Below are 16,974 nucleotides of genomic sequence, written 5' to 3' on the forward strand. Positions count from 1 at the left end.
GTTTGTTGTGAATTTCTTCAGTATTGAAAAGGTATGAAAAGGCAAACTTGTGTTGGTCTTTTGTCAACGTTACAAGCAGTGAGTCAGCCTTTTTCTCTTTGTGTGTAAACATATAAAATGTGGAGTGTATTAGGGATATTACATATATTGTAAAAAAAAAAAAAAAAAAAAAACCTGAAACATCAAAAAAAAAACCACAAAGAACCTGCAGCAGCCTAGGAACTAGAAGAATGTTCAAATGGCCCTAGTATTTGTTGCATCAGTGTTGTTAGTGCCCCACTTTATTTTTGTTCTCAGCTCTTGCCTTCCCGATACCATGTTTTGATACCACTAAGATATGCTAGAACTCAGATGTTGTACATAAATTCTTCTCAGTGCCTTCAGAGGCAGCTCTTCAAGTGATCATATTTGGAGAAGCATCGTTTAGAGTGTTGTTACGGGATGCAGATGGAATTGAAAGTAGCAGGTCCAGTTTGTGTGATATACTGCCTTTATCCATATGGTCTTTCTAGAGACAATTTTGGGAGGCATTGAAGAAGTCTTTCTCTGCCTGAGCCTCCTGCCTCTTCAGGCCTTTTCTTCATACAAGTGAATATTTTAAGTTATGCTGTTACCAGTAATCTGGAAGTACCTCATTTAGAGCAGTGTGGGAAAAACACAGCCACTTCTGTATTCCATCAGAATGTCATTCTGAACTGGCTTTTGACTTTGTGCCCTTTGAAGACTTGACATGGGGACCATGGATGTCAAATCTAGTCTAACATAAGATTTTAAGCTTTCAAGTTTCAGTATTTTATATGGTGTCTGTCCTATGTATGAAAGCTTTAAGAAAGTCAGAGGTATGCAGAAGACAACTTTAGTAGGTTAATGCTGCTCTTAGAAAAAATTATTTTGAATCTCTGGCAATGACTTGATCAGCTAATGTAATTACTGTAACTACAGATCTATGATGGTAGTCTGAGGTTCTAGAAATAGTTTTAATGACTTAAAAAGAAAACCTGTTATCAGTGTTTGTCATTCATCTAAGCAGTTGATGCTGTGCTTTATTAAAGCTGTGCAAAATTCTGAAGAACATAATATTTCATAATGCAGCAGACTAAGGAAAGGTAAAGATTAATTTAGAAGGATGCTTGTTGTCATAATAATATACTGAAGATAGCAGTCTCCTTTTTACTTAATATTTCCCGTAAGTGGAAGAATTAACCTGCTTACATATTAATGTAATAATCTTTATTCCTTGAGTTTTCCACAATTAAATTCCACTAGGGAAAACTACATTTTCTATAATTACTATTTTGAAATATGTTTTGACACAACCGCAATCAAGATTTTTCTTAACTAATTTCAACAGATTATTAGAAAAGACATGGTCTGTAGTGAAGAAAGAAAATCTTTTCAATAGATTCCCAAAAGGCTGCTTAAAGACTCCTATCATTTCTATATCACTTCTAATAATTTCCCATTAGCAATAACACAAATGATATTCTAAGTACAGTAAAAAACAAAATATTTTGTGAAGTTTAGGACTTTTCTTTTATCAATATTTTCCACTGCTAATGTAATATTGGATTTTCTGTGTATAATCATTTTCTTGAAAACTGTTGGTCAAACTCTGACAAATGTATTTCATAGTTAAAATTTTTCTTGGCTTTTGTTGTTCTTGTGTTTATTTTTGGAGGGGTGAGATGGAGAAGTGGCATTGTGAATGCGTATGCCATGAGGAGGAAGGCTTTGTGCTTTTGGAAAAGTACAGCTACTTTAAAACTATGCTGACTGTTTTGGGGTTGCATAACAGTATACCTCATTTTACCAATGACATTAGCATATATTAAAATCGTATTGTAGATTTCAGATTAAATCCCTTCTATAAAGGGATTCTTTTATTTGCACAGGGATGGAGAAGCAAAATATTTGGAATAAAGTACTGTGCACAATACTTGCATTATGCTAGTATGGGGCTGGGACAGGGAGAGAATGGTAAAAATGCTTGAATGTTGGAAATGGGCAGGACATGGCATGGCAATTACTACTTTTGTGGATCTTCCATATATCAGCCACAGTGTATAATTTTCTTGTGGCAGAGAAATAGGTATCTGAAGGAAAGTCTGTATTCTTAAGAAAAAATATATGATGTCCTTGGCCAGGAGAGAGCTACCTAACTACCAATAAGGTCTTGAGACTTGTTTTTGGGCACCAAACAAGTTTGTACCTCTTTTAACCCCATTGCCAATTTTAAGAGAAACAAGCTGGGTCACTGAATGTAACCTTGTATATTGACATGCTGGTATGATTTCACTGGTGAAGAGGGCTGTAGCTTCACTGAATTTCATTTTTCTAAGAGGGCTATAAGATTTCTGACATAGTTTAAAATCTACCTAGTGTCTTAAGCCTTAGTCACTGAAAAGAAACTCAGTACATGGATTGTAATGTTATTCTGTAAATGGAATATGGAAATAAATGCTGTTATCTGAAATTAATTTAAGTAGATGAAAATACATAGAATTTCTGAAAATTGAGAAGTTTACTTTTTTTCCCAGAAAGAAAATAAATAAATAACAAGTAAACTTATTTGTAAGTGGAGTCAACATGTATTACATTAGGGGTGAGACCCTTGTCTATAGCAGGGGGGTTGGAACTAGTTGATCTTCAAGGTCTCTTCCAACTCAAACCATTCTGTGAAACAGTGATTCTTTCATCATGGCAGGATTGGCATGATGAATTCCTTTTGGATTTAGCTAGTCAGCAGTTCTGTGAACCATGAAAATTCTAAAGGAATATTTTATAGTTATAAAGACATCGTACAAGACTCTGATTATAGAAGGCTTGTAAAGAGGTACTGGGAAGGATAAGGTTGGGAATGTTGCTTTGTATGTACCTATACTTACAATTCTGAAATCTTGTCAAGCTCCAAACTTTGAGATATTGCAAATGTTTTGTAAAGCTGCTTGGTCAAATGTAATCTACTCTTGGTGTGGAAGCATTTCACTGCTTGCTAACTGTTGACAAAACTAATCTCTGCTGCACAGAGAAGACAGTAAATTAAATACAGCTGCATAATGTAGAACTATTCCATAAAGACATCAAAAGTATTGAGGAGTTGAACACTTTTTTTCCTGCCATTTTTGCCCTTTTGCTATAGTAATCAAAGCTGCAGCCTCAACTTATATTTTGGTCCAGCTTTAAATGACACAAAATAGATTAATTTTTTTATAATTAAGTGTTGGACACCTATAGGTGACAATATTAACTCACAAATCAATACAGATATACCAGTGACCATACTCCTGAATATTCTTTCTGGCTGCTAGACCACAGTTTTCGATCCAGCTGATATGCCTGCCAGCTTCTTCTGACAGATGGAATCCTGGCACAAAAAGACAAATAAACTGCAAATAGCTGAGAGTTTCTTTCTCCTCTTGTCTCATGCTGCCTCTCTTCTACCCTTTTACCTGTTTGTAGTGGGAGAGCTCTGTTACTGGACAGTAGTATTTGGAAGGCCTGTCTAAGAGGTGTGTGTGTATGTGATTTTAACTTCAAATAAAATCACTTCTGTCTTTCAAGTAAGCTGATTAAAGTCAAGTATTTAAGCAGCAGTGCTTGCAAATTACTATATATAGTAAAAATGTTTACAGCTTTACTGAGTTGAAGCATTTTAAATCTTGTATATAGTCCTTTTTTTCTGTAAAACATCAATGCAAACTGCTAGTGCAACCTTTGCACTTAAATGTTAAAGCATAAGAAAAAGTTTGAAAATGGGTAAATTCAAGTTTTGCCTGAGCAAACAGTATTTCCAAAATGGAAGTATATTAGTGTTATAAAAAGATCCAGGTAGCATTGCAAGAAAAGCTTTAACTTTTGAAATCTATAATACAAAGTAATGTGTTTTCAACCAGTAGTAGGTTTTTCCATTGCTGCTTTTAGCATTTGCTTTTGTGCTGAAGTTAAATGTGTGTATAGAACATCTAATGCAAGGGATCTAAAGCTGTACCTTGCATAAATAATTATTAATAGGCTTGTGAAATGATGCATGCATTTGACAAGAAGGGAGTCCAACTGGGAGAAAATAAGAGTAAATCTGTAAAGCTAAGGATTAGAGCTGACAGAACAAATTTCCATTTCATAATTATTTTACGTTATCATTGAAACATTTCTAAACACCCAAGTTTTATAGCACAAGTAGTTTGTTTCCATATTGGACCTTATCAGATAACTGTAAATTCTAAAACACCTAGAAAATTTTTAGACTCTAACTTCTATGTTTCTGTTATGTACAAAACTCAAATAATTCAGAATCTGCAGTTCCTAAGCAGACTTTTTTGCCATATCAATTTTGACGACGAAGTAAAAAATAAGCAGGATTCCAAAAGCCAGAAATAACCAAATTTTAAAATAATAACATTTTTACTGGAGGTACAGTTAAAAAAAAAAAAAAAAAAAGTTCTTTGCAGGTATCAACAGCAGTCAGCATTTGGATTTTGTTCAGCTATTTTCTTCTAGCAACAGAGGAGAGGAATAAGAAATACAAGGCAGGAAATTAAACTGTGGTTTAAGTAAAATGATATCACCAACTTTAAACTAGTTTTTAAATAACTGCTTATGTCTCATGTTCTTTTTTTCAGGTTTTCGCTTTGTGGAATGCTTTGGCTCACATCTAAACTTATGTTTACTAGGTTATATTTTCTCTCTGTCTCCTTACTCAAAACCAGCTTAAACTGTAGCAGGTTAATTCTAAAAGTCCTTTGTTCTTCAAAACTTGAAATTAGATGGATTCTGAAGGGAGATTTATAATTTATAACATTATATTCTAAGTTGAAAATGACAGCAGTCTTGAGGAAGAATATTCAATGTGATAATTTTCAAAGGTGGCTGTGTGATTTATATCTATCTGAATGACTTAACAGTCTTAGAATATATTGGTTTATATTTTGTGTTTTTTCTAAATTTTGCATTGTCTGTGAATCTCTTTTATCGCGTACTGGTTTTGCTAATTTTTTTCTACCTGTATCTTGTTTGCTGTATTTCTTCTACCTTTTGGGAATGTGGACCTTGAAATATAGGATTTATGAAGACTTTTCCTTAATCTCTTTTTCTGGTGGTGTTCTTTTTCAGCATAACATTTTGTCATCTGCCTTTCCAAAGTAAATGGCTATATGTGGGCACTGAAAGAGGAAACATTCACATTGTCAATGTGGAATCATTTACTCTCTCAGGCTATGTCATCATGTGGAATAAAGCCATTGAACTGTGAGTGTAATCAAATATTATCTACTGAGGGGAGAGAACAGAAGTGTCCTATATGTTGTTAATATCAAATGCAGAAATTATATTCTTACCTAATATTAGTCTCACTACACCAAATATATGGGCAAAGCATGCAGACCTTTAAATAACTTTTATTCTTATAAAAGTGAAGTGATAATATTAACATAAACATTAACATTAAGCCTATAATCCTGTTACCATAGCGCCTGGAATAGATGTAAAAATCTGCAATCATTAAAGAATTAGGAAAAAATATGTATGTTAAGTATGTTGTGGCTTATATTAGGGTGTGCGAGTCACTTTCTACAGTTGGAGGAGAAGTTAAGTCCATATGTAGATTTTTTTTATACTTGTGAAAACCATTTCTAATTTGACTTCATGCTGTGATGCCCAGAGCTCTGTATATCAGCATGTCTTCAGGAATGATTGGCTTTAGTAATCCTTATAATATCTTCTAGAGTGTAAAAAATGTTCATTGTGACATTACTCATTTAAAATATAAATTTAAATAAGCCTATTCTACGGAAAAAGTATATTTTTTTTACAAGCAATTTTTAGGGTATAAATAATATTAAGTTCAAGAAATAATTACTTATTTTTTAATTTTTTAAATTTTTCTTCGGTAAAGAATTAATGGTTCAGAAAGCGTATTATATTCTCCTGTCCTAAAATGTGCAAGGTGGAAGAAAGAAGAAAACAAAGATGTAGCTTTCTAGATAATGTACAATTAAAGGAAACAGAGCTTTATGGAAATAATAGCACGGGCTTGGTCTTGCTTGTAGTAGCTATTGTTTTGGGAGTTAGATTGCATTGATAACCTCCTGTGAGTATTCAGAAATACAACGAGATGGAAGCCTGCTGTACTCTAGTTCTTGAAGAAAAGAGGCATGTAGAGTACATATTGTATGAAACACTACTGATGTGGTTTTTTTTTAAGTAGTGTGATGTTTTCCATGCTCAGCTTCAGGAGGCTTTTTATGATTCATCAGTGTGTTCAGTAATCTTGTTTCACTGTGAGAGTACATAAATATATACTTTTTTGTATTGTTTGTAATTATCTTATGAAATGCTATTGTGGACATCACTATTTCTTTTTTTTTAATTGGATTTATTTATTGTTTAGGTCGTCCAAATCTCACCCAGGTCCTATTGTCCACATTAGTGACAATCCAATGGATGAAGGGAAGGTAGGATATGATTGAAGACTATTCAATGAACTATTTTTAAAGTAAGGATTTTTTTTCAAGTGCAATCATAGAATCATAGAATTAGCTAGGTTGGAAAAGACCTACAAGATCATCCAGTCCAACCATCCACCTACCACCAATAACCCCAGTAAACCATGTCTCTCAACGCTATATCTAAATGTTTCTTGAACACCTCCAGGGATGGTGACTCAACCACCTTCCTGGGCAGCCCATTCCAGTGCCTGACCACTCTTCCACAAAAGTAGTGTTTCCTAATGTCCAGCCTAAATCTCCCCTGGTGCAACTTGAGGCCATTCCCCCTCATCCTGTCACTAGTTACAAGAGAGAAGAGGCTGACCCCCAGCTCACTACAACCTCCCTTCAGGTAGTTATAGAGAGTGATAAGGTCTCCCCTGAGCCTCCTCTTCTCCAGACTGAACAATCCCAGCTCCCTCAGCCGCTCCTCATAAGGCCTGTGCTCGAGACCCCTCACCAGCTTCATCGCCCTCCTCTGAACACGCTCCAGGGCCTCAATGTCTTTCTTGCAGTGAGGGGCCCAAAACTGGACACAGTACTCAAGGTGGGGCCTCACCAGGGCTGAGTACAGAGGGAGGAAATACCACTTCTTTAAAAAGAAGGGATTACATAGCTGAGGACCATGCTGGAAATGTGAAGGAAAGCTTAAATCAAGGTTTTAGGCTTTGAAAATAGCATGAAGCAAGATACAGATACAACTGTAGGAAAACTTACTAGAATAGTTGAATGCATCCTGTAATCAGAAATGTTTGAAAATACAGCTGAAAATGTTTAATCAAAAAAATGCTTGAAATCACAAGCAAGGTATGTTACTTATTCTGGTAAAAATTAAAATGTTACTAAACAAACAAACAAACAAAAAAAAACCCTGTAACCTAAGTGCAGGATTTCCTTCTGAATTACTAGAATAAATCTTCAGATATTACTCTTTGCTCTGGGAGATCTTTTACAGGGTGCTTGCAAAAATGATATAGAGTGGATCACAATGAAGGTTTTGTGAATTAAATAAAAGAGAAGCCAAGGAGTTTCATAGAATCACAGAATCATAGAATTGCTCAGGTTGGAAAAGACCTTCAAGATCATCAAGTCCAACTGCAGTCTAACCATACTACCCTAACTCTAACAACCCACCACTAAATCATGTCCCTGAGCACCACATCCAAACGGTTCTTAAACACAGTCAGGGATGGTGACTCAACCACCTCCCTGAGGAGCCTGTTCCAGTGCTTAACAACCCTTTCTGTAGAGAAGTTTTTCCTGATATCCAGCCTAAACCTCCCCTGGTGCAACTTGAGGCCATTTCCCCTTGTCCTGTCACCACTGAGAAGAGACCGGCCCTGCTCTCGCTGTAGTCACCTTTCAGGTATTTGAAGACCAATAAGGTCTCCCCTCAGCCTCCCCTTCCCCAGACTAAATTTAAAATTTAAAACTTATTTTCTGTGCAACAGCAATTACTGTAGTACTGTACTTTTTTATAAAGAAGGGACGTTCTGCTAGACACCATAATTCAATTCTTTTTGGATGTGTAGCCAAAGCCTGTTCCACTCTATTTCTTTCTTTACACTGGGAGGAGGCAGTTGTGCTAGAAAACAATGGATTCTTGGAAATCCTCATTAGTCTGTATAAAGATGTGCTTCCTTTTGTTCTAGAACGTATTATCTATTTTTGTCTTATCCTTTTGTCTTATGTTTCCCCAGTGCCTTATTTGTATAGTGTTGTCGCATGTTATAGAATTGCTTATACATGATCAAGTGCATACAGAAATATATATTATGCTGTAATTCACTCTGTACTTCAGTCATGATTGCAAGACTGAGACTGTGCTTCAGGTGTCAGATGCCTTCTCTGAATCTTAGGGAAGGGATCATATGGCTCTTCTACCCATTGAAGGATCTTCGGCTTGCTTAGCTTTTGTGGCTTGTATAATTATTTAGCAAATCAAACCACAAATTCTGTTCAGGTCCTTTGGTCCACACTAAAGAGTAAACAGGAGGGGTTTTCCTTAACTTTCACTATGGGAGTAAAGTAAAATTTGCCAAAGGAATTTGAAAACGAGTCAGTACACATCTTTTCCAAAAGTGCAGGGGCCCCCTGACAGGAGTATGACTATAATTTAGCCAGATATACCACAGAGACCTTGATGGCACTTGAAACAGATTGATTAATGACTACCCTCTGGAGTATTCAAGGCATAAGTGACTGAATGTATTGAAGAATTAAATTCTGGATGTTTATTTCTGTCAGCGTAATGGCTCGGATATATCATAGAATGTTGAACTCGCAAGTGCGAAGAACCTTGAAGGAGAAAGTGAAAATATTTTCTTTCTCCTGTGCCACGCGTGCAGTAGAAATACTATTTTACTGCTTATGTTCCTTTGATTTGACAAGTTCGTGGTGGATAATAGTGAGGACTCTAGGCAATGATAGTATTGTCTCAGCAGTGGCTTGACTATTTTAATAACATGCTAGTTGTAAGCTTCTAACCTAGCTAGACACATACAGATTTGGTCCAAAAAGAATTGCATGACTACAGCTTTTCCATTCAGCTGAAGCTCTTTAAAGTAAGCGTGGGTAACTACTGGGTTCCTCTGCAGGGTTAGGTCTGAATCGCATTCCAGAATCATGGACCAAAGAATATAAAAGTAATGAAACTATGGTAACTTTAGTAAAGACAAGTGATCTGTTTAATCTGGTGCACTGTACCCAAATTTTAATGTTTAAATATTGTCGATTAATGTTAAAAGCATATTGTTTTTATCAATCAAAATGTTTCTCAATCTTTTAGAATGATCTTACTGTCCTCTTTCTAATATGAAAAATATCCCTAAAAATAAAAATAAGTGAAATTAGTTGCAAGAACATCCTGTGTACTCACTTCATAAAACTTTTTCAGGCTAGTAGGAAAAACACAATAAAGAGAAGGCTGAAGTTTAAAGTTCTAATTGACAAAATATAAAATATGGCATATAGTAAGCAAGATGATTTAAATTAATAATATATATGATACTGTAGTGAGGAAAAAATATATAATCACTTTCACTGGATCAAATATGTTTAGTATTTTAGGCATTTTAGTGTTATATTGCAATGAAATACAGTGAATATATAATCTACAAGCTGCTTGGAGATACCCTGTTACTTTTTCTTTGGAAAGGACTGCCAACCTTGAAAATCTTAGTACTGAAATAACGATCCATGTAAAATGTCTAGGTACAGCCATAAACCATACTGATGTAGATCTCCCTCTGACAACAATGGCATGGATTGGGAAGACAGTGTTTTCTTGTATTATGAAGGATGCTCCACTGGGCACCTCTGCACGTATGAGATAAGTTATTTCAACACTGAATAAATCTCTGCAAACATTATTCAATTCCTATATATCCATGCTAAGGGGAAAAAAGGTTGAACTGAAGGCCTGCTACTTAATGCTTGGAACCACTTTAACAACACTGTTGAAGGAAAGGCTCTTGGAGTAGATCCAACTACTATGTAATAGGAAGCTGCATTACATTCTACTATATAATAAGTACCAAGGCTGTTGCTACTGCCTTATGTTGGCCGTGATTTGTTTTCATTAAGAGAAGTGTCACTTAAGATAGGAAAACAAAATACTTAGATACTCAATGTGTTAGAGCAATTATTATAAGCAATTTGGATCTTTGTTCCCTGCAGTTTTGCTTCTTGAAAAAGATGATTCCCTTTATTTTCTCTCTAGCCTTCTTCTCAAAAACTAATATTCTTTGTGTTTCTTTAGTCTATTATCTCTATTTTGATTAACAGCTGGAGAAAGTTTATAACAACATTTTTCCTTAGAGACAGTGAACCGTTACCTAGAACTTCAGGAAGGACAATGTGTTCTTCCAGCAAATCTAAGCATATGAAATTCCAGTGAGGAAAACATACGTTAATGAAGAAAAAGTGCTCCCTTCAACCCCAGTTTTCATTCTAAAAGGAGTACACTTAGGAAAGAGCTTAATGTTGGGCTTTCTGGAACTCAAGGGGATTTCCAAGAACTATTCAGAAGATTAATACGTTATTTTTTTTTTTAACGTTGAATGAAGTTCAGTTGTATTAGCATTGCGTTATCTGAAAATTTAGGAGAGTGAAAACCAGCACAAGGTAGATCTCAAACGCTGAGGTCTTCACAGCTTATCACTAATTTTTATCATAACCACTTGTAGTTACTTCACCTAGTGTTATGCTTTATCTCTTCGGGACAAGATCTACAGGCTATGTAAATGGTACTTCGCTTATCCCTCTAAAGACTTGAAATTTTTGCTTATTATTGCAGCTCCTGATTGGCTTTGAGTCTGGAACGGTGGTATTATGGGATCTGAAGTCAAAGAAGGCCGATTACAGATACACACATGATGAGGTAATTTTTTTTGTCTTCATTGCATATTATGAGTACATCATTCACAGTTCTAGGGATAACAATTTTATTCAGTTCTTCTGTTGCCAGTGAATTAATAAATAGGTCTCTTTGAAATGGTGAATACTTGAAGCTTTCTCTAAAGGAGACGCCAGGTTTGTATAAAGGAATCTTCTGTCTGAAGAAGTGTTTGCTGACTGAAGTTTGTTGCAATGAATGGTGGCATGGATGGTAATCTGCCAATTTCTAAGGGGGTGAACCTTTCAGTTCTTTTTTTTGTTGTTGAAGAAGTGTGACTTTCACCTACATTAAATGCTTGAGTCTTCAGCTGAAATAAAACGGCTTAGCAAGTGTTGTAATTTGGAACTTACCTCATATTCTGAAAAGTGGGGAGAAAAGAAACCACTAAATTTCTTTTGCTGAGAGGGTGGTGAGGCGCTGGCACAAGCTGCCCAGAGAAGCTGTGGATGGCCCATCCCTGGAGGCCTTCGAGGCCAGGGTGGTTGGGACCCTGGGCAGCGTGACCTAGTGAGTGGCAACCCTGCCCACAGCAGGGGGTTGGAACTGGATGGTTTTTAAGGTCCCTTCCAACCTAAGCCATTCTGTGACTCTGACTTGAGGATGTCTAAGTGAATGCATCTGGTTACTCAATTTGGTTTTTTTCTCTGCCAAAGAGGTAATGAAGTGCCTGAGTTCCGATCCTTTGCTTAATGAGTTCTCATAAGTGAGAATCAACGTATGGTATGGTTGCCTTAATTAAAATAACAATAATTAAAAAAACATGAAGTTTTTCTTGAAAATTGAAGTGTGGCCTTTCTATGAGTTCAGATTGCCCTTAAAGAAAAATACCTCTTTGAACGAGGAATTAATATATGCAGTTGGTTGTATAACAAATGATTTCTTGAATGGGCAAATTATTTAAATCTAATCTTCTTAGAGGGGAGATAGAATAATGGCCCTTTTTTGAAGTTGGATTTGATGTAGTTTGCACAGTTTCAGCTTTTGTATCTGTGTATCATTGCTTCTTGATAAGAATTCTTTCGAATATGGAACTGACAACCAGGAAAGCAAGAGCAAGTTTGTTCAGTCTTGGCATATTTGAAATCTCCTAGTGTGTGGCTTCTTCATACACAGGAAACGCTGTCTTGTGAGAAGTCTCCCTTCTTTCCTTCCTGACTGAGCTGCAAAGTAAGCTGCTGAACTATGTCATGGAGGGAACTTGTTTGCTCAATCAGGCTTGCATATTAGCACTCGGAAAACATTTTCTGTCTTTAACCCTATTGAAAATAGATATGCTTCTGATACTAGTTAATTGTGTAGTCCTAATTAAATTCAGTCACCCATCACTGAGGAGGTGAAGCCTAAGTGTACACCTGTTTAAAAATCCCAGTGCTCTATCTAGGATGTGATCTTTGTTGTAGCTGGGAGTTACAAGATTGACACCACCAGAGCTTGGCACTGAAGGATTGCTACACGTTGTGCCTCTGTCAGGACAATGGAGCAGGTTTCTCTCCAGCTGTGTAGTGTTTTTCTAAGAGAAGTGTATGGGCTTCTTATCATTGCTACGTTTTGAGCGCTGCTGGCTGTTTTGTGGTGCCTAGGCTTCATCAGATGTCACAAACAGGATGGCCAAGCACTTTTACCTTATAAAGACTATTTGAAAACTGCTATTGGATTTCTTTCCTCTGCTCTTACCAGATTTTAAATGAGATTACTATTCAAAAACAAGTTGAGGGCAGTGCAGTCTACCACTATTGTTTATGCAACTTTTTGACTCAAAATTTCACAGGTGTCCAGGGGTCCAAATGCTATCCTTTGACTATCTTCCACTAATTACGAACAATGAGATTCCTTCATGATCAGAGGTTCATGGCAAAATAGCTGTGCAACTTCCTTGGGGGGAAAAAAAACCTGAATCTTATTACAGATTTTTAAACTTTCCGCTTGGCTCTATTCAGAACTTTCTGAAAATTAAAGAGGCTCTCTTGAAGCAAATTCCAATGTCATCCTGCAGTGGATTGATTTATTGCCTGAAAGCTAGGTCAGTGGAATGCTATCCATGTTCTCTGGTCTGAACATGCATGCCTGCCTATCGCTGTACACTGACAACTGCAGCACGAAAGTAGGAGTGCTCATCCCAAGGACAGGAATGCTTAAAGGGTGGATAACAACACCACCACTGCATGAAACTGTTTCAACCATATTTCTGCATAACGTTGGTTGGAGTAGGCAGCTTTAGGTCATGATTAGTGTTAGTGCTGGTAGTCAAAGTATTCTCCGCTGCACAATATTCCAGTTTATAACAGGGAATTAAGTTAGAATTTGTTCTTGACCTTTTTTTACCACAGTTGAGATCCTAAACCATCAGATGTATATACTTTTCATTATAGTAGCAATCTAAGACAAAGACATCTCTTTAGAATTCGTAAGAATCCATGAATGTAACATTATTCTCGGAAATTGGAGGATGTGATGTGATAAAACTGCACCTTTAAAGGACCTTGTACTAAGAAAGTTTTCTGCTAATCTTTCCTGCAAACGTGCTTTTTTCTCTTGGACAGACTTACTGGGGAAAAAAAGGACTGAATTATTTTTGCATCATTTTTAAGCCTTTTATGTCCAAACATTGGGGATACTTTAAGTACTTTTTTCTCTTATGATGTACAGTTTATCCTGCAAGCATTTCCCTTTCTATACTTATAGTCATTAAAGAAGTAAAACAAACATCTCAAATGTAAGTTGGTTTGTAAAAACAACAGAAAAAAATGAAATGGAACCTTTGAAACAACTTCAGTTATTAGTAAGTCAGTTTTTCAAGTATTTTGTCCTGATTTAAATTAAGCTTTGATAGCATTAACTCAATGAGTGTATTACTGATTACTATTTTTAAGTTCAATCTTCTTGTACATGACTGGCTGTAAGAGATTATTTTGCAGCAATGAAAACATGATGAAGTAGCCTGTGGGATTTAAAAAAATAAAATAAAATTTAAAATGGATGAGGGGAGCACAACCTTGAAATGTGACTTGTCAGAAACCAAAGCATGTCTGTGCAGTCATTATGGCTTGCACATTCTGTTGCATTAAAATGAGCTCCATGAGATGCTGCAGATTATGCTACAGCTGGTTGCATAGGATCACAGAGTCTTAGTGATTGGAAAGAACCTCTGGAAATCATCTAGTCCAACCCCCTGCTAAAGCAGGTTCCCTACAGTAGGTTAGACAGGAAAGCGTGCAGGAAGGTTTTGGATATCTCCAGAGGAGACTCCAAAACCTCTCTGGGCAGCCTGTCCAGTGCTTTGTCACCCTCACTGTAAAGAAGTTTTTTTTCATGTTCAGATGGAACTTGTTTTGTTCCAGTTTGTGCCCATTGCCCCTTGTCCTGTTGCTGCACAACATCAGAAAGACCCTGGCCACATCATCTTGTCTCCCATCCTTTAAATATTTATAAGCTCTCACACGATCCCTCTCTGTCTTCTCCAGGTTAAACAGTCCTAATTCTCTCAGCTTTGATATCTCGCTATTGCTTTTCAGGCTTGCAAAAGTTGTGAGTTGTGTAATAGTAAAGGATAGTTTTCTGTACTAAAGTTTTTCACACTCTGGGCAGATAATTTATTTGAATTACTTTTAAAGTACATAAAACATCTGTTATGTGTTAAATAATATTTAACTGCATCATTAGATTTAACCGGATGTTCTTTAAAATTAGTCAGTGAAGTCTTAAAGCCAAGGCACCATTATTCATTTTCAAAATTCTTTCCATCTCATCAGGTTCCTTGCAGAAATTGTGATAGCAGTTATTTCTTCTTTGTGCTCACTTTATTAGATCTCCTTATGTTCATAAACATTAATGCCATTTCCATAATAATAGATTGTTATAGGTTCCTTTCTCTTGACCTTTTTTTCAGAAAAAGTTTCAGTTTCTCAATTATCCTTCCCTTTATACAAATTGCCTTACTATTTGTTCTTAAGATCTATTAATGCACAAATGCATCAATGGTTTACACTGCAGTGGTTGACTCCATATAGGAATCATTCTTATTTATTAAATTTTGCAACTTCCTAGTAAAGAGATATTTTTCAAATGCAATCTTTACTTTAGATACTCTGTCATTTCAAACTTGCTAATCCCTAACTTTGGTACTTTGGTAAATAATCTTTTTTTTCAAGGTTACATTATTTTTCTTTTATAGTTCCTGTTTTTATTTGCTAATTAAATTCTTGCCTCACAGACAGAATGGGCAAGAGTTTGTCTCTAAGTAAATTTGTGTAAGATGTACAAGTTTCAAAGCTACATATGTGTAGAGATGATATTTGTATACTGCATCTGTCTTCCACAGTGATTCCACCCAAAACAGGGAATAAGGTTAAATTTGAGTAAGAAATGCTAGACTTAATCGGCAGCTATCCAGACATATTACCATTTTCAATTGAAACTGTTTTTACTGTAGACTCCACACTCGTATGATGCAGTCATTTTTGTCTTTCATTGAGTCTCTGGATTCTCCCAGTCACGTTGCTGGAAGCTATCTTGTTCTTCTGTATAACATTACTAAATGTGATGATCTAATCTCTGTATAATCACTTTAGGCAAAACTATCTTACATCTGTCTTCTGTGATTTGCTCTTCACCAAGTAATTTACTGCCTACGCTTCTGTTGGTTGGTAGGGTTCCTTGCAGAGGAAATCCATATGTACATAGGAAATGGAGTGAATCTAAGGCCTGCTTACAGTTACAGACAGAATCTCTACTGAGGGTATGCATCCAAAAGATGGTATTGTACAGCTTATTAGCATTCACCTATTCAGCTCCTGCTTTCTGTTTACCTAGAGTGTTGTCTCCGCCATAATTATTAAGCAAATCTACTTTCTCAACAGAATCAAAGTTCCATGTTTCTAGCAGGTAATGCTTCTTTCTGTGCCATTTGAGTAATAGAGAAATACTTGAGATTTTCATTATTTATTGATATTTTCGTGCTATAAGTAAAATTCCCTTAAATATCACTAAATGATTTCATGTCTTCATCTACTAGCAGAGATTTTGGAAGCAGAAATGGCAACAGTCATTTAATCTTACTAGTTAATCTCTTTATCTGAACCCAGCTTTATTGTTTACTTTTCTCTCACCTAAAGGCAGCAAGATTTCACTTAATCAGTTTTTTCTGCAGTAAGATTTCATGTGGTGTGGCTAACTGTTCCCTTCTTAATCCTATGTACATAAAGACATTTCTGTATTTGTGATAAGATTTACTAGTAGCTTTCTCAAAATTGCTATATCTGAATGCTTACTCAAGGTAATATTTTGTTTTCATCATCTAAAGCTGAAATGTTTAATTTCTTCCAAAAAAATCTTATAGATCATTACTTCAATTCTTGTTTTACTTACATTTTCAGCTGTTGTTTGCCTCTTGTGCACATCCTTATAGGAATCTCAAAATGATATGTAACACTTTAAGTTAGTAATCTCATCAAAACAACCTTTTGTATGGGCAAGATATGTTGCCCAATACTTAAACATGTCAGTACAATGAAGGCCGCTTATATGATGGATAAAGTAAGTCTGAAAGAATTACTTTAGCACTGAAATCTTACTATGGGTAAGTTAGGATATACTAAGAGCAATATGATTTGATTTGGACCTTCTCTAATTTCATTTTGCTGTGTAATGTCATCAAGGAAGGAGTAAGGGTAAAATAATACTAAGACGCTAGTCTTCTATTGTTCTGTTTTTTATCTTTTTTCTTGCATAGGCTATCCACTCTGTGGCTTGGCATCATGAAGGAAAACAATTTATTTGTAGTCATTCAGATGGTACCTTGACCATATGGAATGTAAAATCTCCCACCAAACCATTCCAGACAATCACTCCACATGGTAAGATTGAAAATGTTTGCCCACTCTGCTTGACAGCTCTTAAGACACAGTGAAATCTTAACTTTAATGGAAACATTTTATAAAGCCAGATATTAAAAGTTTACTTTTGCAGTGAAAGTTAATTTTTTGTCATATCAAGTTGTGATAGATTTCATATGAAAAAAAAATGCATACAAAACCTAGTTTTTGTGAAAGAAGAGTTCAAATCAATGCAAGGACATCTAAGTCTCTGAACTTTAGG

General features: G+C 35.8%; 1 protein-coding gene across 7 annotated transcripts in view; it reads left to right on the forward strand.

Moving 5' to 3' along the window:
- STXBP5 (syntaxin binding protein 5) overlaps positions 1–16,974 on the forward strand; it is a 107,277-nt gene that overhangs the window by 36,435 nt on the left and 53,868 nt on the right. For all 7 annotated transcript variants that reach the window (XR_002436405.1, XM_021389904.1, XM_021389906.1 and 4 more), the window contains exons 5-8: positions 5,110–5,244; positions 6,386–6,449; positions 10,780–10,863; positions 16,610–16,733. Coding sequence is in view for 6 of the 7 variants with exons in the window: in XM_021389904.1 (XP_021245579.1) it covers positions 5,110–5,244; positions 6,386–6,449; positions 10,780–10,863; positions 16,610–16,733 (407 nt within the window). In the remaining variant the exon portion in view is untranslated. The remainder of the gene's footprint in view (positions 1–5,109; positions 5,245–6,385; positions 6,450–10,779; positions 10,864–16,609; positions 16,734–16,974) is intronic.

Source organism: Numida meleagris, chromosome 3 (assembly GCF_002078875.1).
Source record: "Numida meleagris isolate 19003 breed g44 Domestic line chromosome 3, NumMel1.0, whole genome shotgun sequence".
NCBI lineage: Eukaryota > Metazoa > Chordata > Aves > Galliformes > Numididae > Numida > Numida meleagris.